The sequence below is a fragment of the Vidua chalybeata genome, chromosome 8, assembly GCF_026979565.1.
Source record: "Vidua chalybeata isolate OUT-0048 chromosome 8, bVidCha1 merged haplotype, whole genome shotgun sequence".
In the NCBI taxonomy this organism is placed as follows: Eukaryota; Metazoa; Chordata; class Aves; order Passeriformes; family Viduidae; genus Vidua; species Vidua chalybeata.
The window spans coordinates 12,647,345-12,670,288 of record NC_071537.1 but is presented as its reverse complement, the minus strand read 5'-3'; the positions used below and the strand labels follow the sequence as shown (position 1 = coordinate 12,670,288).

General features: G+C 41.8%; 1 protein-coding gene across 1 annotated transcript in view; it reads left to right on the top strand.

The window, feature by feature from the left end:
- Window positions 1-22,944, top strand: part of CNNM2 (cyclin and CBS domain divalent metal cation transport mediator 2) — a 118,530-nt gene that overhangs the window by 85,963 nt on the left and 9,623 nt on the right. The window contains exons 2-7 of the mRNA XM_053948758.1: window positions 4,780-4,923; window positions 10,664-10,801; window positions 12,904-13,073; window positions 15,942-16,035; window positions 18,512-18,577; window positions 22,193-22,377. Of these exons, the coding sequence (XP_053804733.1) occupies window positions 4,780-4,923; window positions 10,664-10,801; window positions 12,904-13,073; window positions 15,942-16,035; window positions 18,512-18,577; window positions 22,193-22,377 (797 nt within the window). The remainder of the gene's footprint in view (window positions 1-4,779; window positions 4,924-10,663; window positions 10,802-12,903; window positions 13,074-15,941; window positions 16,036-18,511; window positions 18,578-22,192; window positions 22,378-22,944) is intronic.

Here is a 22,944-nt window from a genome sequence, read left to right as displayed (position 1 = left end):
AGAAAGACTTCTAAGTTCTTTCTTTCAGCCTTTTCTTTGCAAGACTCAACCAATGCAGTGCCCTCTGCTTTTCCTTGTGCGTCGTGGGCTCCAGACCTTCTTAGGATCCATCCACCAAAACTGTTTCAGTTTCTTGATGTCTTTCTTGTACTGGAGAACCCCAGACTGAATGCCAGTGCTGCAGGTGTGGTTTCACAGGTGTCACATAGAAAGGAATAATCTGTTCCCTTGACCTGCACATGTGCTGATGTCAGCACAGACACGCTGCTGACTCCTGTAGTGTGTTCACCCAGCCAGTCAGTCCCCAGTGCTGGCACATGGGGCTATTTTGTACCAGGTTTATGACTTTGCATTTGCATTTACTGAACTCCACCATGTGTGTCTGTCATCCAGTTTCTTCTGCATGTGTATCTATGGGGAAGTGGCATGTGAGAGTGGGGTGGGTACAGCTCTATCCAAATGGCAAAGCTCTTCATGGAGTCAAGATCCTGTGAGTGACCAGAACAGATCTTGAAGAGATGTTTTCATCTCTGGTTTGAACTGCATGACAGTATTCTTGAGGTCTAGATGTATAAATGCCTCAGGATCAACGGGAGAATTTTCCACCACCATGTATTTCTCAAGAAATTGTCATGGTACAGTAAGAGAATGAGTATTTCAGGCATTTCTTTCTTCCAGTTCTGTTCTGTGTGGTCAGTAAACCATATGGGCTCCCAGGAGCTCATTCTAGGTTCACTTACTCATGCGGATTTAACTAAGCATCTTCATGTTTTCTAATTAGCTTAATAAATTAATCAGAAGTTCTACAGAGCAAAATCTAAGCTGAGTGCCAGAGTTTTAAGCAATGGGAAGAGACTGGATTTATGTTTACCAAAACTGCTTGGTGCTTTAGTTGCCTGTGAAGGTGGCTGAGAGATTAACATTTGTCACAACTGGTGCCTGGAGTCTTGTACAGGTATCAGCTCCAGGTATAGGCCTTGGTGGTGTCACTGACTGTCACTGTACAGAGGGGAAGCTGAGGCAGAAAGCAAATGCTGCCTGCCTGTGCCCACAGAGGAGTTGTGGGTCACACATAATTTCTGCCTTTATTGTCAGACCTGGCAGGTTTGTAGAGCTGCCCACTTGCTAAATCTCATTGTATCAACACTTAAACAAGGGGTTAAAGAGACATTAATGTCATCTGCAAAGTGTGGTTAGTGACTGTGGCCATAAAATCAGTGAAGTACAGAACTTCCCATACACCTGTTCTTTCTGTTTAATTTGTGTTCTGCTCTCAGAGCCCTAGGAGTATTATATGCAGTCCAGATTTTCGTACCTATGGGATGTTTACTTTATTCAGCTCCTTACTGGATATGTACTGTAAGTCTTTAGCAGTGGAAAATACAAGCTGATACTGCTCTTTTTCAATTGAATAAAATAGTATGACAATTGTCAGTGGCCTGATAAAGCCTTTGAATAAAGCTGTAGCCAATTTCTGTTTCAAACACTCAGAGGAGTCATTATTTTACTTACAGGCCACTTTTACAGTTGAGCACATGCTGTGTTGTGCCCTTTTACTATGTATAAAGAGGTCTTTGCGCTCCTAGCTTTTCCTTCAGCCTTTTATGTGTTGATTACTTCCATACGTGCAGGGTATTTTGCAGTCTTCTGTGGTGAGAGGGCAGCCAGTCTGGGAATGCATCTTCATAACATCTCCGTCACCACCTCTGATGTGTGTTCCACTGTCTGGTGATTTCTTGCAAATTATTGGATCTGGGTCAAAATTATCTTGCAAAGACACAAGAAATATAATTTTCTGATCTGGTCTGTCTCATCAAATAATTTCATGAGCATGGGAGCCAGTAAAAAGGAAGGAGAAAACTTGGGAGCAAAAGGCAGCCTTTTGGGGGCAGCTTATTAAATGGACTTAAATTCATCTGACCCCAGCAAAGTGTTAGGTTGACAGAAGCCTGGAACAGGAAAACTTGACAATCAGGAGGGAGGAAAGGTTAGTGTGACCGTGTGTGGGGATAATTTATGTCTTCTCAGCAGATAAATTCCCTGTAACATGTAGTTTATTTAATAATGAGGGTAGAACTGAGTATCAATGCTACCCACCAAAATCCAGTGATGATGACAAGTTTCAATGGTCTTGATATTTAATAAGTAATAAGGGTGTAATAAGGGTAATAAGTAATAAGGGTGTGATATTTAATAAGTAATAAAATGGGTGATAAGTAAAAAACCCTTAAAAATGGAGATTATGGCAGGGCCAGAAAAAAAGAGTTTCCAGCCTTCTTTTTCATTGTCAAAAGTGCAAAATGCCTGATGCCTCTCCATAACTCCTCTCTTACCAGCTCACTTTGCTTAAGAGAGCAGCAGCTGGTACAGATTTTGGTCACTCCTCCCACATTAGGTGCTGTTGCTTGGATCAGAGTCCTGCAGCTGCTCAAAGGTGGAGAACGTAACATTTTTTAGTGATGCTGAATTCTTGGTGGGGACCACTGTGGTGGGAAGGGCATGCCACTTGTTTTGTGGATGAAAGATATGCACAACTTCCCATTATATTCCAGCCCCTCAGATCCTTCCCCAGTCCCATTTTCATAAATCTCTGATGTCGCTTGTAGATGTGGACTCCATTGTTAGAAAGACTGTTCTTTTCAAAATTTCAAATTTCATCACCAGTTCAGCATTATCATAGGCCGTGCAGAAGTGGAGGAAAAGGCTGATGATTTTGATCAAAGCTGAACACGAGTTGATAGCATTGTCTTTTGGTGTTTTTTTTGGCTGGTTTGGTTTGTTTTTTTAATTTAACCCACTTGAACAGATCTTACCACTTACTAATATGTGAGAATAGATATCCTGAGGTATTAGCAGCTGAATAAGCATGTGCTAATGAGTTGCTGTAGTCGTGATAGAAATGGTTCTTGAAGGAACCATGTCTTTTGACATGAAAGCAAATGTACTAATATCTGAGCAGGCACTGAGAAATAAATTAGAATATTTGTTTTGTCTGTGTAATTTTTTTTTTTGTGCTGCAGTTCTTATTTAACATTATTATGTTGAAAGGATATAATTGGAGTAACATATGACAGGGGAATTGCAGTAATAATAGTGCTCAAATCTTTCATGTTTTTATGAAGTCACTTTATTGCTGTTCATTGAGCAGTAGAAAGAGCTGGAAGTCTTGCCAGGAATGCAGAGAAATAAAACCCATAAAACCTGGCACAGTGAAAGACTTTCAGTACAATATGAATGTTGATGCTTTAAAAATCACAAATCATTTTTCTATTAATTTGCTGTAGAATAAAGTCTCCTCAAGATAAGACTCAGCAGTGCTGTGTAGTTGGTATTTAAAGTATGTCCATCTGCATCTAAACGAGTAGCTCCAAGACAATCAGATTATGCAGCAGTTACTTTGGTGAGAATATCGCCTAAGTGGAATGGAAACTTCATTTTGAGTCTAATATTAGACCCTGCTTTGGAAAATTCCTTTTAAATGATCACAAGCTGGGAATAGCAAAAGAATTTAACTTTCGACAGACAGCATTCACCAAGAATTTGTTTTTAACTGCTTATGTTGGGTCCCTGGGAAAGCAGATGTGAAAAACTTACCAAAGTGAATTGACTTGACCTGATGCAATGTTTATATCAGTAGTTGATAAGTTTTCCTCCCTTGTCTAATTTGTTCGGGATATTTTCATTCTTTAAGCATGAGTAAGTCCGGGTTGGAATATTTTGAATGCTTGTTAGTCTAATAATCTGAATCTTAAAACAGGCAGACATTATTGCCTATAAAGGGGTCTAAGCAAAGTTGAACTATTTTGGTTGTCTTCCACAGCTGGGGATAAGTATAATTTTTGAGACCAGCAAAGAAGAGTGTGAGACACTCTTTCTTACCTCCTGATAGTTCAGAAAGCATATTGATGTCTGTGTATCTGTACAGCAAAATGCCATTTACATTTGGTGGACCCTTTGAATGAATGCTGTTATTTATGCAGCTTTACAAAGGACTGGGTTTCAATGCCAGCTGGAGAAACTGGCAACCAGAGGTATCAAGGCCAGTTTGAAGCGTCATGATGATGATATTCTTACCATCATTATTCCTATGGCAGAAAATACTTTAGGAATTCACTTTGAATGATGCACAGCTCGGGAATCTTTAGAACTACTGCTAAATCTCTTCTTTGGTGTTCTCTTTGTTGATCAGACAGTTGCTTTAAATATTTTAATTAATTAAATCCTAAATAGCGTGTCATCACCCCATATGGGGAATATATAAATAAATTATTTTTGAGGAAGAGAGGTGAAAAAGAGGAGCTGATGGATGGGGCTGACTGCTCCCTAGCTCTGTCCTGTCCCTGTGTTTCTGTGGTTTGGTCATTGTTGCTGTTTCTTTGCATTCTTGAGGAAAACATCCATGGGATCTCACTGCTAAGGAGGGCTCCAGCCTGGCCTTCCACTGTCAGTGCATGAGACAAGAAGCAGAACAACAAGATAATATGATGAATTCAATGCCAGGGTGACAGTTTTGCTGGGAAAGACATTACAAAAAGAACACTGATCTCTTTAGCTCTCCTTTAGGGCATAAGGTGGATTTATGTGATGCAGGAATGTGTATCTCAGACAGAAATTAGATTATGATTTTAAGCATCTGTTAAACTTTGCCCCTTTTTTCAAAAAGCCTGACACCAACCTTTTTGTCTTTTTATTTATACCTGTATGTCTGTAGTTCTGCTGTAATTTCTGATCATTCAGAAATTTCTAAAATGTCTAAATTGGTGATCTGTCTCCTTGCAGGCAAGTCTCACCTGGCTATAGTGCAAAGAGTAAACAATGAAGGAGAAGGGGATCCTTTTTATGAAGTCCTGGGAATTGTCACTTTAGAAGATGTGATTGAAGAGATCATCAAGTCTGAAATTCTGGATGAAACAGATCTATACAGTGAGTAGAAATATTTGCAATTTGTTTATAGATGAGAAGAAGCAATTGTATTTATAGTTGTGTTTTGAGAGATGTTATGTTGCTAATTTAAAATCTCAGTAGTCAAATTGTTGAGAAAGTTTCCTTAACAAAATGACCTGCAGATCCGTCAGGAGGTCGAAGTAATTTTTGTTTTTGCAGCATGGGAACCTTACTCCTTTAGGCTGTGTTAATTCAGAAGCAGGACAAGTTTCTTTATTTGATCCTTTTACCAGGAAGGTTTACATCTGCAACAGTGATCTCCCACATTTTCTCCTATTGTCCCTCTGCCTCAAGGGCCTGTAGTCCATGTACTACCATACTTCAGCAAGAGGCAGGCAAATACCATGCCTCTAGGAAGAGGAATGGAATCTCTTTAGAATATCTGTCACTCATTGAGAAATCTTGAGAATGGAAAGTCTTCCTCAGGGCTGAAAACCAGCCTGTCCTAAATGCCTTCTCTTTTTATCACTCAGCACAGCTCCTTCCTTGTGTTAATGTCTGTTGAGGGAGATGATGCTGCAGGTCAACCATTACCTGGACCTTGAGAGAGCTGGACCCTTTTCTTTCCCAGATTAAAGCTTGGCCAGTTACCTGAAGTGTCTGCTTCTCCCCCCATCTGCACAATCTGGCTGTGCATGCAGGACTTCCTGTCAGTCATTCTTCATCTGTCTTACCTGTGCTTTGATCCCTTGCTGACAGAGGCTGGTTTTCACTGTGTGTTTTCGTGCAGCACAAGGATGTCTCCAAATTCTATTCTAGTAGAAATAATAATTTGAAATATCTTTAACACTGTTCAGCTGTCCTTTACTTTTTTTCTCTTTCCTCACAGAAGGAATGTTTCTACAGCATTTGTTCAGGCCAACCCAAGCATCTTCTATCCTCCCTCCAAGCCAAATGCCCAAAGAGCACTTTTTACTGTGGGATAGACTTACTTGTTTTTGCCTGAAATGCTTTCTGTACCTAGTCGATATTTTATCAGTATTTATGTACCCAAATGATCATGTAAATCACAGTTGTGTTTCACTGTGTGCTCAACAGTCTAATTACTATGTAAATCACAGAAGTCCCGTTATATTGATTTCTTTTCATATCTTCACAAATGAATTGTTGGGCTAATCAGTTACAACATAATGATTTTGCAGGCTGAATTCAAACTTCCTTTTGTACTCCAAAAAGATCCTATCTTTATCTACCTTTGAGATATTTACATGCGTGTATCAGGGAAGACACAGTATATGCTTTCAATTCCCCCCCCCCCCCGCCTTGTTTCTTAAGAGAAAACACATAGATCATGCTGTGTTGTTCTTCAGGACAAAAAAAGCTGTGCCCATTAATAGGATGTTAGAGGGCAAGGAAATGAGAATTTAATTTTAATTGTACTACCTGAAGGCTTCCTATATTAACAAAATAGAGCTGGTGAACATTGAGTTCACTTGAAACTCCCATTCCTGGGGTAATTTTTTACTATTGAAAATTCCTTGTTCAGAACAGGAGGAAAACTTCCTAGGCTTCCTGGAGGATGCAGTAAATTTTAGGGGGTGACTCCTGCTGCCATGAAGAACCAAGAAGTACTTTATGAAGTACTGGAGATCATTCCACTGTTTAGACTGAAGGATATTGTAGCAGTAAGGGAGAGAGCAGAAATCCCAAGAAGCTGTGAGGATCCCAGGAAATGTGAGAGAGTTTGGACTTGGGCAGCCAGCCTTCAGTTGGTTTGGTGATGAGAACATGGGTTTACTGCTGGTACTTTATTGTCCATTATATGTTAAAGCAGGTTATTTTTGGTGTTGATATCACAGTGTCACTGTTAGTAACCCTGCCTCTGATCCTGTTCATTATTGTAGCAGTCTGGCTTGCTCAGCTCAGAACAAGTCAGCTTGAAACCCTTGGACTGATTTACTCTGTACTAGGTGTTTACTTTAAAAAAGAGCTTTTGAAAAATTCTGGCAGCATTGTTACACTTTGTTCTGAAGTTTTAAAATTGTTTTGTTTTGCTTTGATGGAAACTTGAAATTTGATGAAATGGCTGACCTTGGTGTTGGAGCTGTGCCTTTGTGTTGTTTCCATGAAAAAACATTTGAACTGTGTTAAGGTGGAAGCAATAGAATATTTACAGTTTTTGCTGAAAGCTGCTCTCACTGCTGAACTCTGCAGCTGAATTTCTGGAGGGTGCCAAATAAATATGTGGTATATATTTATGTGGTTCTATTGTGCCATGGCTTGCAGAGATGCTGGGAGCAAGGAGAAGATGGGAGCAGGAAAAAATATTAAATATATCTGACCCATCAAGACCTGGGTAGACTGAGTACTTCTGAGGATGAAACTTTGTATTGGGGATGCTGAAGTGGTGGAGAGATGATGTTTCTGTCATGACACATGACACATTTCAGCCCATGTCGTTATGAAGAGCTGCCAGTGTGTTTGGCTCTTAGTACTGGGAAGTTGTAGCATTTTTTCATGGTTGGTACACTACAGGAATCTGTCCTGTGCTGCCATGACTCTAGTCATGGTGGGAGAGCATTTCTCAACTTTCTCAGAGGCCCAGGGGAGAAAGCTTGTTGATTTTTCTGGTCCAGGTTTGACTGGTGGCCTTAGCTCTTTCTGCTTGACTATGAGTTTCATCATCTGTTTGTCTTGTCTGGAGCTCACTGCAGATGTCTTCTCTGTCCTAAAGACAAAAAGCACAGGAGGAGAACAAAGACTTTCCCCAGCAATTGCCTGGGTGCATTTGCACCCTGCCTGCTTCTCCAACTGAATGGGTGATCTGAGGTTTAAACTGCCTGTTCTATAGCTGTCTCCAGTCCAAACAGGCTCTTTCAAGAAAATTTATGCAATAATTCATCATGTTATGCATCAGGCATTGAAGTTCAGGATTATTACAAGAGATAGCACTACCTAAATTTCGTTTTGACCACTCCTCCTCTGGAGTTCTCTACCTCAGCCCAGAGTTCATGGTCAGGCTTGTTGCCTATGATTTGATGGAGAAGTCTAAATATTCCCAGAACCTACTGAAGACAATTGCAATATTTGTTAATTTCTCACCAGAAGTTGTAGTGAGTATACCTTAAGCATCTCATTGTTCATGTTGCAGAACCAAACAGCATCTCAGCACTCTGTAAGCAGAGATCACTTCAGCATGCCAAGATAACTTCAGTGCCCACATCTCCATCTCACTTACTGGAGCAGGGACAGACAGGAAATACCTGGTTCAGATTCGATTACATTGGTCACAGTCCAATCCTCGGTTCTTATGTCTTTAAAGAAGCTCAAAAGTTGTTTGGATAGCAAAGAACAATTTAAGACCATCCCTTGCAAAAATAAGCCAAGATAATGCTAGTGCCAATAATGCTTAAGCCATGTGGCTCTGCTATAACCATGTAACATTTTTCTTGAGGGAAGATTTTTGGATAAGCTGCCAAGGAAAAAAATAGGAGCAGTTGAAATTGTCCATCATTTGCGTTAGAGCCTGGGTCTCTTACCTTGATGACCATTATGGACAGAAAGATTTAAGGCATCTTCCCATTGTGTGATGCTGGTCTTGTTTTCAGGTACCAGCAGTGCAGTGTGAAGCCTGCAATGTTACAGCTCTTTCAAAGGAAAAACACAGAGATGTTTCCCTGTCCCATGGCTAACACTTGTACTTGTGATTTTTTCCCTCCCTGAAGAGAGCAATGATGGAGCTCTTTGTGAGAAAACACCTCAGATACAGTGCTTTAAAAATAGCATTCTTTGAGCTTTTTGGAAAAAAGCCGTTTCTATTCTTCCTATCTCTTACAGGAGGTAGGACCTGGTGAGAGCTTCTAGGCAGCGTTTTTCGCTATTAATTTTCCATTGCTTTGATATGCATCTTTCCTTTAACTGCAAGTACAGATAAGGTCTGTCTCAAACTATATTCCTAAGGCAGGGATTGTTTTTAGTCTGTAGCCACTCCCTTCAGTGGTTTCTATTCCTGCTTTTGGAAGAGAAACTGCAGTCCCTGATGTAGTCCAAGTCTTGGGTAAAGCACTCCTATGGTAAGAGGCTTCTGCTTTCAAAGAAGGAAAAGGACATGGGTCATCATTGTTCTCCATGTGCCTGGGAACAAGTATCTCAAACTTTCTGATTTGCATTGCTCACAGAATACGCTCGAAATATCTCAAATAGGTAAATTACTGTCAGCACAGTATTGCTTCTGAGTCTGTGATCGTCCTGCAATGGAATGGAGTGTAGTCCTGCAGCTTCCTGGGAAGCTGAGGATCTAAATGTACTCATGTCTAAAAGACTGGGTGACTTGGGAAAATCTAGAAGCCTGTAAATTACCAGTATTGTGCATTCCCAAGCCTCAAACTCAGCCACTCTGAGTCTTATGTCGTCTGTAGCATTTATTTAGACTTGTAAAAGGCTCCAGATCCCAGTGGCTTCCAGTGCATCACTTTAATCATCTTTGCATGTATAACTCAAAATCTGAACAAGCACCTGGGAGTAAGTGCAGTTTCACAGTGTCAGCTTCACCTACACCTCTTTGTGTGCCTGCCCAATCCTGTGCCATGAATCAATGTGCCAGAGCTGCCTGCAGTCCCTCAGAAGTCCAGTAATTTTACACCAATTGACTGAGGGGCTGATAGACAAATAGCTGCAGTATTCTTAGGATCTTCCCCTTGAAAGGCAGTGAGAAGAACCTGAGCCATGTCTCATCTCTGAGGGGCTCACAGGAATTGCCTCAACACTTGGGTTTCCTGCAGCCTGTAGAACTCAGAGCTGTCTGACAGCATTCTGCTGTTTACAGCCACTGCCACCCTACACGTGGTGTCACCAGAGAGGAGCAGCACCATACCATCTGAGCAGAGACCTCTTCTCCCTGGAACTGATGTATACCATACTCCAGCATAGCTGTCCACTTGCCTGGTTTCCTAAACATTTTGAGGCATCAGCTCAGGAGGTGGATGGTAATTCCTGGGTTGTTTGTGTCTCTTTCGTGTTGTCTTTCACAAATGGAGATTCCTCACCACAGAGCCTGTTTTAAGACACAGGAGTCCAGAAGCCCAGGATCACTGGCAGGCAAAAACCCATATCTGAAATTCTGAAGCCATTCTGTACTTTATTCTGGCTTCAGTGCTTGTAAAGTGGCCAGAGATTCCCACCTCCAGGCTGTACACCTTGCCAGCTTTTGCTGAAGTTTAGACAGGACAAAAGAAACTGCATATACCAAACATGGGGAATACTTCAGCTAAAGGCATGCAGATTTTGCTACAGCTGTGCAGAGTCACTGAAACCAGTGGTACAGCAAAAGAAATAAGTTATTGTCTATTTCCTCTCTGTACATGCTGGGAATTTTCTAAGGAATGTATATGTAAGAAACAGCTATCCCAGCTATGCTTGTAAAACAACACCTTTTGATGTTTAGTAGTACTGAGCAGGACTTCTCCCACCAGAAGTGTAACACGCAGAGCTGCTCTGCAATCACATGTTTGCAAGCTGAGACTTTCCCCTGACCAGCGTGACAGAGATGTGACAGAGGCTGGGGTGCCTGGCTGTACAGGACAGGGCCCCAGGGCCACACAGCTCCTGATTGTCTGTGGTTTGGGCTGTGTGATGGTGAGCTGGGCTTTGCAGAGGGCTCTGCCTGCACCTCGTGCTCCGTGTGGCCACCCTGGCTGACTCCAGCCGGCGCAGTTCATGTTGGACCCCGTTCTAACAGAAATCGCTTCCTTCCTTTCTTCTCCCACCCTCCCTTCCCCAGCTGATAACAAGACGAAAAAGAAAGTAGCTCATCGGGACAGGAAGCAGGACTTCTCTGCCTTCAAGCAGACAGACAGCGAGATGAAGGTTAAAATATCACCGCAGCTCCTCCTGGCAATGCACCGGTTCCTGGCAACAGGCAAGTGCTGGTTATCTCTTTCTGTGATCGTGCCAGAGCCTCGGAGGCAGTTTGTCAGCAAAGGCCGGTGAGGTGGGTGGGACAGTGCAGGCGGGAAGGGAGGCTGGACTGTGGGGTGACAAATAATGCCACTGTTGTGTTTTTCTTTTTAAATTCTCTCCTCTCCTGTGTTCAGTGTCGGCATGAACCCTCTGAGACATATACCAGGGGTGGACCAGTAACTTTAAATTGGTCTGAAAGGTAAGGATGAATGCCAAGTGCCGCACTGCATGTCTAGAGTCCGTCAGATTAACGACTAGCAAGTACACCCCATTAGGAAGAGCTCAGGGAACAAAGCAAAGAGGACTCGATACCACTGGCCAGCTGGCTGTAATTGCACTCTGGCGCCTTCTCCAGAAAGACATGCTGGACTTTTTGCAGAAAGGTCTAAACCTGTTCCATGAGACTATGACTCCAAGTGAAAAAGTCTCCTGACACATTTAATGCAGACTGCACAGGTGGTTGAACTGTACTCTTTAAAATGGATTTCTGTCTGGCTTGTGTGACCTCCGTTGATGACTTCAGAGGTTTCAGAGGACAGTTGTCTCCATCCCAGAACACCTTGATGTTTTAGCCCTTGGGTGGGCAGTCTGGCAGAGAGACCAGGGCCTTGAATGGTTTCTTGCGGCTGGTATTGCCTTTCATCGTAAACTTGGTCCTTTCACCTCAAAGATGAGGCCTTTAAACAGGAGAGCTTGTGGAAAAATGCCTTCCTATTGCTTGTGCTGTCCCTCTTTGACATATAAAGATGTGCCACATGCAGGCCTTTCAGATGGTCATCTTTTGCTGCCATGTTCAACATACATTCGTGGGTGGAAAATTATAAAGTTGCTTTGTCTGAAGTTTGCCAGCTCCACTTGGAAGTTAGTACTTCCCCTCCTCTAAGATGCAGTAACTGCCTGCCTAGATGCTCCTAGTCTGTCTTCATGCTTTATTTTGCTTCTATGACTTGAAAGAAACATGTACATGATCGGTTATCACATCTCAGCTGAGGGGCAGTAATTCCTTAGAAGGCTCGGACTCCTATGGCTCATGTGCACATGAGCGTGTCCTTGGTGAAAGGAAGCAGTTCAACAGGAAGATGTGGATTTAACAGCAAGCAAGGCGTTGTTCATGTAGTGTACAAGACTCGGTGGAGTTCCATAAGCACCTGCTCAACAGACATAGTCTTACAGTGCTTCTTCTCTACTTGTTTTGTGGATGAAAGGATTGTGTAGCTTAAATACAGGTCTGTCGGTGAAGCCACTGCTAAAAAAAGATGAAAGCTACAGTTCTGGTTTCTCTCTTCTAAATTGAGAATAGTATCTTTAGCAGATGATGGGTTGTTAATGGTCCTGTTCTGAAATGAGATGTTGGGAAAGCTTATCAATTTGCATGTGTAATTCTCATCATCCCTGGCTTACCTCTCCCACACAAGGATGAGCTTTTTTGCTTCAAACAGCTGTTGGAAACACTGAAGATCAAGTGGATAGGGATTGTGTTCTGTGTGTCAGGCATTAATCCCACATGGCTTGAACTGACCTGTACTTTCATTCACTTTGAGTAACTCTTCCCATATGAACCATGGCAGCCCCAGTTGTGTCTTATTTGTGTAGAGCATCTCTCTAGAGCAACTTTATAGGCCCCAAGCAGTAATTAATTAATTAATTTTTAAAATTTTAATAAAGTGCAATAAATGCAGTGACTTTAATAGCTTTTAGGGAAGAAAAAAAACAAATTCGGAGGTTCTCTGTGCCCCTGTAAAGCTTTTCCATTTATACAACTCCGTGACTCAGAACTCTCAAGAGGGGAAGACCGTCTTTTTCTTTTCCCTTTCAGATGAAGACATGAAAGACATGATTTTTGGTTGTTTTGAAAAATGCTTCAGTAATGGAAGTTGGGGTGTTACTGTGTTTTTCCCCCCCTTTACAAATCTAACAGTCTCAAAAGACAGGAAGCCTGCAATTCCATAATGGACCTCTCTGCATCTGTGTGTCTTTTATAGGCAAATGCTTATTAACGAGTATTGCTAACTTTTTGCCAGGCATATGAGATGTAATGCCGAGTTGTATCTTGTGTTATAGAAGTAGAAGCATTTGGTCCATCCCAGATGTCAGAGAAGATCCTTCTCAGGCTGCTAAAACATCCCAACGTCATCCAGGAGCTGAAATATGATGAGAAGAACAAGAAAGCCCCAGAACACTACCTCTACCAGCGAAACAAGCCGGTCGACTACTTTGTTCTTATTTTACAGGTCAGACATGTGGTTGTGTAGATATGTGCAAAACCTTCTATTTCCTGATATATCCCCCTCTATACTTGTTCCAGTTGTTGAAGTTTGTCATCTTTCAAACACGGGAGGGAAACTATGGCTCCTGGAAACTGCTCCTGCCTCCTTTATGACCTTGCCAACCTTGAAGAGCTTACTCAGCTGCTTTCACCCTCAGTTAAACCAGTTGTGAAGGATAGAAAGCACTTCCCACTTTCAGTCATCTGCCAAAAGTTACTTATGTTTTCCCTATCCCAAGGATAGACAGTGTAGAGGAATCCCCATTGGCATTGCTTGGAAAATAGGTGTGCAGAAAATGCCACATCATAGGAATTTTGTCAGTGTACTTTATCTGCTGTGCCCTTTCCTTTTGCAGAAGGAGGCATGGGGAGTTTGATGGTTTAGAGAAATTACATTTTTCTGTGCAGTTTTGAAGTGTGTACCTGAGGTGTAGTGAGAAGCACAAGTTTCAGTGGGGGCCTTGTGCCATCTACTGAACTGATGTCACCTCCTGCTACAGCCCAGCAGAATGCAGACTTTGGGAACCCTGCTGTCCATGCCTTTATCCTGCCCTGAGATCCCTGCGCTTGTGTGACTTTTAGATTGGAGCCCTGGGTGGTGTGGGAGGACCATCTTCCGTGTGGTCTGTATGGGATTGCTTCCAGTGCTGGCATCTCTCAGGTTTTGTAACTAGTCAGGAATGGTTAAATGGCTTAGGTAAAGCTTTACAGAGAAATTTAGTTTCTATCTAGCACCATTTAAACAGGAATAGTCCTTTCAGAGAGATTTTGCTGGAAGGATTCTTCTCTGTCCTGCACAACTGAAAATAAGTTTTGGTTGTAAAAGCACAGGCATTGTAGCTGAAATTTTAACACGGGGCTTGAAATCCTAACATGGCCCTTAAAATAGAAAAGGGGAGGGCACAAGTTTAAACACTCTGTGATAAACAGCTATGAGAGCACTGGGATATTATATTGTGGATTCAACATAATTCTGATATTAAAAAAAAAAAACAAACCTTTTCCAAGAGTTTGTGGAGCCACTGGTAGCTCTTTAACTGCTCTTTCTTACATGATGAATTGTTACAATCTGAAATATTCCAAAGGCAATATAAACCTCCTGATGTAATGCTGCAAAGATGTAAATGGAGGACATGGGAATACAAAAGAACAAACAGTTCTTCCTGCATTATTTTGCAATCAATAAATATTTAGCAAACACAGCATGCCAGGTCTATAATGCATTTGGAAAAGTGAGCATTGCAGTAAATACATACTGCAAAAATGGTAACAAGGTTGATTCTGCCAGGATCAAGAGGGGATAAATACTCTGCGTTTGTTATTTAAATGGACTTGGACTGATTCTCTCACCCTGAGGGACCAAGAATGCCTTCACAGTAAATGTATGCCAGTAAACAAGTAAATGTATATTCTTCTTGTGTGTAACCAGTCTTTGCCTGGGTGACAAAACTGTACCTTTTGGAAGGCTTATAATGAAGAAATAAGCTACTTCTGTTTCATAGAGTGAAATTTGTTTTAAAAGGGATTTATATGAAGCTGTTGCTTGTGATAGTAGGAAAGTGGATTTGTGAGTGCACTCTTTTCCTGCTAGGCAGATTTTGTGCTTTTTCTCATCTGGGACAGTTAGATAAACTGACTTGGTATTGGGGCTCATGAAGGTTGAGTTCATTATCACCTTTCTCTGTCCTTGTCCAGTACTGTAAATTTAAAGGCATTATTATTTATTTTAAGTGTGGCTTAATGAAATAAACACTTAGAAATAAATCCTACTTTTTGGCCTCATTTTCACCCAGTTGTGTTCAGATTATGTTCAGTCTTCTTAGTACACCTGGGACGGACAGTCTGTCTCCCCAACTTAGCCAGAGAAAAAGCATTGCAGGTAATTACATTGTTTGCCTGAAATTCCAAATTTCGTGTAGTTCAGGCTGAAAGCTGGATGAGATCTCTTCTGTCTGCAGTGGTGTGCTCTGAGTCTCAGTTCAGTAAGGATGGATGGACATGAAAAACAGGCCCCACTGAAAAGACAATTATTTTTGGCTACTTGTATGCCAGAGTGACTGGGATGTTTTGGAAAAATCTATGTTTGATGTGGTGGGTTCTGTTCTGGGATCCTGTGTAGGACATAATGCTATACATTTGGTTGAGCCCACATCAGAAATAGGTGTACTTGCATGGTAGTGTAGTTTTGTACAGCTTGGGAAGCACTGAGGGTCTTTTGTAGGCAAGACTCTGCAAAAGAGCAGGATCTTAAGGGTACTGGAATCTGTAAAACTGCTAGGAATCAAGAAGACCAAAGTAGCCCCAAGGCTGCTCCTTCAGGAATAAGGGCTTTATTTCTGTGGGAATCTCATCAGTGTAGGCAGCCAGCCTCCTAACACATTATCTCCCATCTCCCTTCCTGTGTTTGTCTTAGAGGGAATTCTGTGTGGATGTGAGCTGTGCCCCAAAATGTCAGATGCTTCAAGATCCCAGGTGATTGTGCTACATTTCAGCTTGTGCTACTGGGGGAGTATTTTTTCACTTTGCATTGTAGGAAAACAGCCTGGCAACACTTGGAGCAGAGCAATAGTACCAACCAAAGCTGTGTGGTGATCCTGATCCTGCTCCTCTGCAGAGACTTCTGCTGGCCACAAGGCATCAAAGACCAGGGTAGCTCAGGGCACAAATGCCTGTTGCCCTTCAGGGTCTGTTCCTGTTCAGGCACTGTTACAAACTGCAGGGACCATGACACTACTTAGGGATGTCAGGCAAAACTATCTTTCAAGGCTCAAGATTTTGTGCCTTGAGACCCATGGTCCTTTTAATTGCAGCTCTCTCTCCTTTTCCTTAACAGGGGAAAGTGGAAGTGGAGGCTGGGAAAGAGGGGATGAAGTTTGAAGCTGGTGCTTTTTCCTACTATGGGGTGATGGCCCTCACAGCATCACCAGGTATGTCCTTTTATCTTCTGCTTCTGGAACAGTCTGAGCTCCTGCAGGGTCCTGCCCTGCTGTGTCTGTGGGACTGATGGGATTGGCACCTCCTTGCCAGCACAGCCTGCCATGGTGTCCCTGGGGGGACCGGCCGGTGGCGATGCTGGCACTGACTGCAGGAGCCAGCAGTTGGCAGTGGTTTGTCAGCTCCCGGAGGATGTGAGTGTTGACTTTAGCAAGGGATATGGCTGGTACTGGTGGAAAGCTTTGTAGTTTTGCTCGTGGCAGGGTAACAGGGAGTGAACAGGAATAAACAATTAGTGGCAGAGAGACATCTAGTGGTGTGAGGAGCAACCGCCCGGTTCGCTTGGGGATGGTTCTCTTTACCAGTCTTGTGCCTAAAGCTGTCTGGAGAGAAAGGATGGAGCAGTGCCAGAAAAGCAACTGCTTCTGTCAGCTTGTGTGGAAATGTACCTGAGAAATTCAGCAAGAGGGAAGAGGGGGTGTCTGAGGGTGAGTGTGAGCCACCTACCAGCACACAAGTGGTAGCCACACGAGCCACCACCTCACTGGCACAGGTCAGGGAATTCTCATATAATCCACCAAGAGTTGGCTCCAATGCTACATTTCAGCATTTGGTGATGTATTTTATTGCCAGCAGTGTCACCACTTAGGTCTTGAGCTCAGCTGGAAATGTACAGCCCTGCTGGGTGAGCTGGTGTTGGTCTTCTGCTGACACAAAGCCACTTGTTCAGCTCCAGGGAGAGATGTTTCTCATGCTGAAATTGTGTCCTGTCACAGCACGGTTTACATTCCACTTGAGAGGCAGCTTGTTTTAATTGTACACTCAGGAGTGCTCCTTTACATGTGTGTACCTGTGTTTATGTACACTATCAAATTGTGGTGGAATGGAAATGGTTTTGTGAGTTATGAGTGTAAACTTGTTAGACTCTACAATCAGCAGCAGTTCTCTGGACCTCTGTGAGCTCACTTTTACAGACAAGACTAATTGTTCCTTGTAAAAAGCTGTTAAAAGTTCCTTGTAAAAAAATTGTAAAAAGATCCTTAATGATGTGCACTTTAATTTAGTCAGTAGCTTATACATTTTGAGATTTGAGAGATTTTAAAGCATGCAGAGCTCTGATTGGATTTTATCTCAGTAATAGCAGCCATGTTCATGAGGAATTATGAGACATGTAGAACTGCATCATGCCCTCAGCTTTTGCAATATGGGCCAGGCATGGAGCCTGGGTGGTCAGGCATGGTCACTTCTATCAGGCTTACACTTGGAAATCACCTGTGGCATCTCTGTTTTGCCAGTGTTGTTCGGTTTGAATGTTTTCATGTGTTGTTGGGTTTTGGGTTGGTTTTTTTTATGTTCCTAACCCTTCCCACAACCATTCCAAGTCCTATCAGGTCAAATGGTCTCCTCTTTATATGCCCTGAAATCCATCTTTTATTTCACCATGTGTCACTTAGGAATATGCACTATTGAAAGTAATCTTGGCCAATCTTGGAATTACCTTCAGCTGGTTGGCTTTGGTTGTTTTTTTTTTTTTTTTTTTAACCTGTAGCAAATCCCTCATTTTGTTGGGTTTGCCTCCAGGTTCAGGGAATTTGTTATGTGATGTCTTGTGGCATCCTGAGATTTCTGTTGAGATCAGCTTATAAAAATAAGTTCCTGTTGCTCTGTGTAGACAAGAAAGCTCAGGGAAAGTGTAAGTTATTGTGGAATGAAAGGAAACTCCTTCTCTTCTGTAGGTCCTAAATAAATTACACATGCTTGCTCTCCTCACCTGGAAGATGAAGCCACTAACAGTGGAGTAAAACACTAAAACCAAACAAAAACAAACAAACAAACAAAACCCAAAGAAACCACACCCAAAATAACCCCACAAACAAAACCACAGAAAATAAACAAACAAACAAAAACCCTAAGACAATTGTGAAGCTTTTTTCTTTAACTACAGCTGCAGAGGGATTTGCAGTAATGGTGAACAGTAGGATACCCATCCCAACAGGGATGAACTTGAATCACAGCCTTACATTGTATTTTACTGGAAACTTGAAGAACTGTGAAGTATTTTTTAGTTTTATTTTTCTTATTTGACTCCCATAAGGAAGAGCACCCCTGAATGTTTTCTGGCTTACTTTAATTCTTGCCTTGCAGGCTGGAGTGGGCACCACTGCTCCTTTTGAACTATTTCAAAACATGAGTGTACCTTGATGGACTATTTGGTGCTGGATAGTCATTTAAAACAGCAAGTGAAAATTATCCTCTTCATTCCAATTCCTTGGTCTTTCTTTTTTGGTTTATTTCTAAATTTGATTGCATTTTTTGGTTTTGCTTTTGTTTTAACCCTTTGTTTTCCACAGTTGATTTGCACTTGTGGTTTTAGTTCGTCAGTTTGTCAGCTGGCTCCTTCCCCTGTCGAGTGTGGATAGCTGCCGCCTTTCTGGTCGTGATCTCATCCTTTTTCTCTCCCTCTTCTAGTTCCCTTGTCCCTGTCTCGTACCTTTGTTGTCAGCAGAACAGAGTTGTTAGCAGCAGGTTCTCCAGGTAAATCTGCATGCTTCTATTTTCACCATTCTTGTGACTGCCCTGATGCCATAAAAAGTCAGCTGCAGTCTGTATTTGTCTGACCCCTTTGCTCATTAGGGAGAAGTCCAGCACAGAGTTGTGCCTCACAGGTAGGTATCCTGAACTTTTGTTTATGGTAACTGGTCAGTCATCAAAATGGGAAGAACTAAAAACATGTTTAAGAAAATGTGCTTAGTAATGTGTGCTTGTTCTTTTTTCTCATATGGACACTGGTGGAAAATTAGGAGGGGAGATTTTTTAGAAGAATGTATTCTCCCCCAAGCTGAGGCATAAAAAATTCTGAAGAAAGTGCATTTGGCAGAGGAGAATGTATGCTGCTGAAATGCCATAAAAGGAAAACGTATTCAATGAAAGTATTTTATATTCTCATATGGGTACATTCTATGGTTTGTATACAGCTTCCTGGAAAGCTTGGAGCTTTCTCTCAGGGAGCTTAATGCCAGGGACCAGCACAGTGATCTGCTGAGTGGATGGATTTGCAATGGAATGCACAAGAAGATTGTGGGAGGACTTTCTGGTTCCTGTTGTGCTTAAGACCTTTCCTTGCTGTATCACCAAGCTGACTGGCACAGAAATTCCTTTGGAGAGCAGAGACCAAGAAGGGAACAAATTGGGCCAAAAAGAGCTCTGAGATGTGGTTGAGAGATTATAAATTGGGAAGCATCAAGAACTGAGCTTAGCAGACACTGCATGCATGGAATTGTTGGGAAAAATGGAAACCCATCAAGAAAGTCTGTAGGAAAGCAGAATCCTAAAATAGTTTGGGCCACAGTGAGCATATGTCTTCCTTTTGAAGTTTTTTCCATTTTTTTTTTCTCAATCTTTTCTCAGAACTAAAAGCAAACAAGATAATGATATGCAAATTTAAATGAAACGTCTCTTAAACATTAATACATATCATGCATTTTATACACTTTCACCATCTGCTTTCTCCATTTCACCCTCTTTGTTTAACTTTAGAAAATGTATTTCATCATTGATCCCTAAATTATCTTCATGCACATTCTGAACAAACTACAGGTTGTTGCCTTGCAAGGGATTTTTTTCCTTGCCCTGTTAGTTTCCTGCTGTAAAACACCAAAGAAGTGGGAGAAATTTAGTCTTGCTTTAATTGAAGTACTTGATGGCTCTCCTTTAAGCTTGGCAACTTTGATTATCTTTCTTCACTTGGTTCTTTTCTTTTGCCAGGTCTTCTTTTTTTACTTTTATTGTTCCTTTTCCATTCTACAAATAAATATACACTTTGCACAGGTTGTTTCCAGTATAAATGCCAAGCATACTTTCATAGCTTTTCCCCCAGTTAAATGAAAAAAATTACAAGAAATAAACAAGGGAAAATAATAGTGGGAAGAATCTCCTTTGTAAGGAACTGATAGTGTAAGCCTGGTCATTGGGGCAATGTGGTACCAGTTTTGATGAAACTCAGACCTTTTGTGGGGTGCTTATGAAAATAATCCTGTTATTTAAACACAAATTCATAATACACTTGTACTGATGTCCATCTTGTGGCTTGTGCTCTTTATCCTCTCTGTAGAAAGGTGAGGAGTGAGGGAAAACTTGGGTAGAGAAGCTCTAACATGGATCTGCCTGGTGTTTGTTATCTGTTCTTTCTGTACACTTTCCTCTTCATTATCTTCTCTTCTCTCTCCCTGAACTGAATGCAATCCAGAAATCATGTTGTTTCCCTCACATTTTTAGAAATCATATCTTTTTGTTCTGTCCTTTTGTCTCACCTCTCCCTTTTTTTTTTTTCTTATAATGCTTTGCCATGTTGCTCTATATCCTTTGTTTATTAGTAATGTACTATAAGACCCCTGGTGGAAAGAAAAGGCAGATGCAAGTCACATTAGTGTAAAATTGTTCCAGCTGGAAGCCTTTATCCCAAGCAGCAGTGATGCTGTTCTTGTCACACACAGCCATATTTTGTGTATACAGGTGGGAAAGAGGACAAATTCACCCAGCCTTCACAGTTCCTTGTTCTCCAGTGGGAATTTCAGTATCAAGCCCTGTGTGCAGGTAGAGTTTTGGCTCCTGGCAGCAGTTATTGCAGCCTGCTATGGTTTTCAAGTTGGCAAGCTGGCACAAAGGAAAACCTTGCAAGGCTCTGAGTGCTTCCCCCTAAGCCTGCACTTGGTGTTGCCATAGGGACCTGCACTAATTCCATGGTGCAGAAATGGTGGGGAAATTATCGAGTTGTCAGAACCTGTATTTTATTTGTTCCTCTTTTTAAAATTGCAAGAAAGACAACATCAGAAGGATTTTGAGTGGGAATAAGAATCAGGACAATTCTGCATTCTAAAGTGTTAGGTATAGGAAAGGCTGGATTCAGAGATGTGGAACAGGCTGTGTCATTTGGACAAGGAGATATTATATTTCTAGTGATTAGGTGGCAGAGGTAGGGTAAAATTTAAGGGAGGTTTTTGGTTTTTTTAGAGAAATAAAATTATATGTAGTAAAGTCTTCAAAAAAGAATTTGAAAAGCTTGTTAAGGGTATTTTTGTTGATTTGCTCAAGGAGACTTTATATTTTAAGATTATATGAAAATGGTCTTTCAGCTTGAGAATGGGAATCATGTGGTGAGTAGCATAGTTTACATCAAGTTTGAGTTTGGGCTGGCTGCATTAGTTTTAAGTGCATTAAGATTCAAAAATTCTCTGGTCCCAAAGATAGTTCTTTGACCAGTATGTACTGTGTCTGTGCCCAGGGAGCAGCCCTTCTGGAGGAGGAAGTCTCTCTTAGGATGTATTTCTGCCCTCCTATCTTCTGGGTCATTGTGTGGGTGGAAGCCATGGATGCAGAATGTCTGTGGTGTCCCAAAAGCACGTTTGCTTTGCATAGACTGTGTCCAGTCACACTCACAGGGGACAGCTGCAAGGTCTTCAAGTGAAACCCTGCGGGACTTAAAGGCAGTGGTGGAAAATGATGTCTGTAGTGTTCTCCTTTCCTGGACACAGATTTTTCTCTGTAGCGTGGACTATTTTGTCTGTGTCGCTGGCTGGCATGGAGTTCACTGAGGTTTTGCCACTTCAAGCACTGAGAGAAAATGTTGAAGTAATTGTCATGTGCACTGCACTCTGTCCACTGAGGACTCTGTTACTCCTACTGAAAATGTCTGCTCTAGCTGAGGGAACAAGGCATACGTAGGTATCAGCTGAAATAAAAGGGGATAAGGTTCAGATGGGACTGACTGTGGATGAAGGTAGCAATGATTAAGAAAACAAATATATTAAGCATGGTCTGACTATCAAGAGCTCCTGTAAGGGAGCCATGGGAAGTTACCTTTCTGTGGTAGTTTTTGCTCATCAGCTGAGGCACTGTGTTTTCAGGGCATGTCTGTTGCAGCATACAGGTTTGTTTAGAGCATACTCAGTGATGTTGGCTGCCAGCTCTGGAATGAAAACGTACCATTTTTGAGGATAATTTGGTTGTTTAGCCACATATCTACTTATGAATGGATTAAGCATTTGCAGCTTATTTGTGCTACATCACAATTTATTATGTCCCTTTTAAACTGGTGACTTTGAAAGTTTTCTACTTGATTTAAGAAATCTCTTGCTTTTGCCTGTTTCTTAGCTGAAAACAAGTCTCCACCTCGGCCCTGTGGTTTGAATCACTCAGACTCTTTAAACCGGAGCGATCGCATCGACGCCGTGACCCCGACGTTAGGGAGCAGCAACAACCAGCTGAACACGTCCTTCCTCCAAGTGTATGTTCCAGACTACTCAGTGAAAGCCCTCACAGACATTCAGTTTGTCAAGGTAGGAAAAAAGCTAGAAAGACCCCGCTGGAAAGTCGGGCTTGGCTGGTAGGATGGAGAGCCTGGGGAAGGGAATTCCATCTAAATTCTTCTGTGAGTAAATAGCATCATGAAAGCAGCTGTTTAAAGTTACTTTAAACTACTTTTTTTTCCGATATCTGCTGTCCACTGATTTGTCTTCACTGTTCTTCTCATTTGGACTTGTAAGTAGGCTGGTCACATAATTTTCTGGATTTCAGGTCCTTTGAGGAAATATTATAGAAAATAACCTCTCTTCTTTTAGTCAAACCTATCCTCATGAAGTTTTGGACCCATTTGAAATGGAGACCGTTCATTATCAGACTGTCCTTTTCTAAAGGATGAGACATTTACTGTTGGTTGCAGTTTTTATTCACTTCTGATTTTGGTTTCAGTTTGGGGTTCTTGATCTTATTTTCCGACTTGCCATCCTTCTTCTGCTTGGAGAAGTCTTGGACATTTCTTTTTATCTTAACTTCACGTGTATTAGGCTCATGTCTCATACTACCAGTGAGTTGCTGCATGAAATACAGCTCTGTCCCCCAGCATG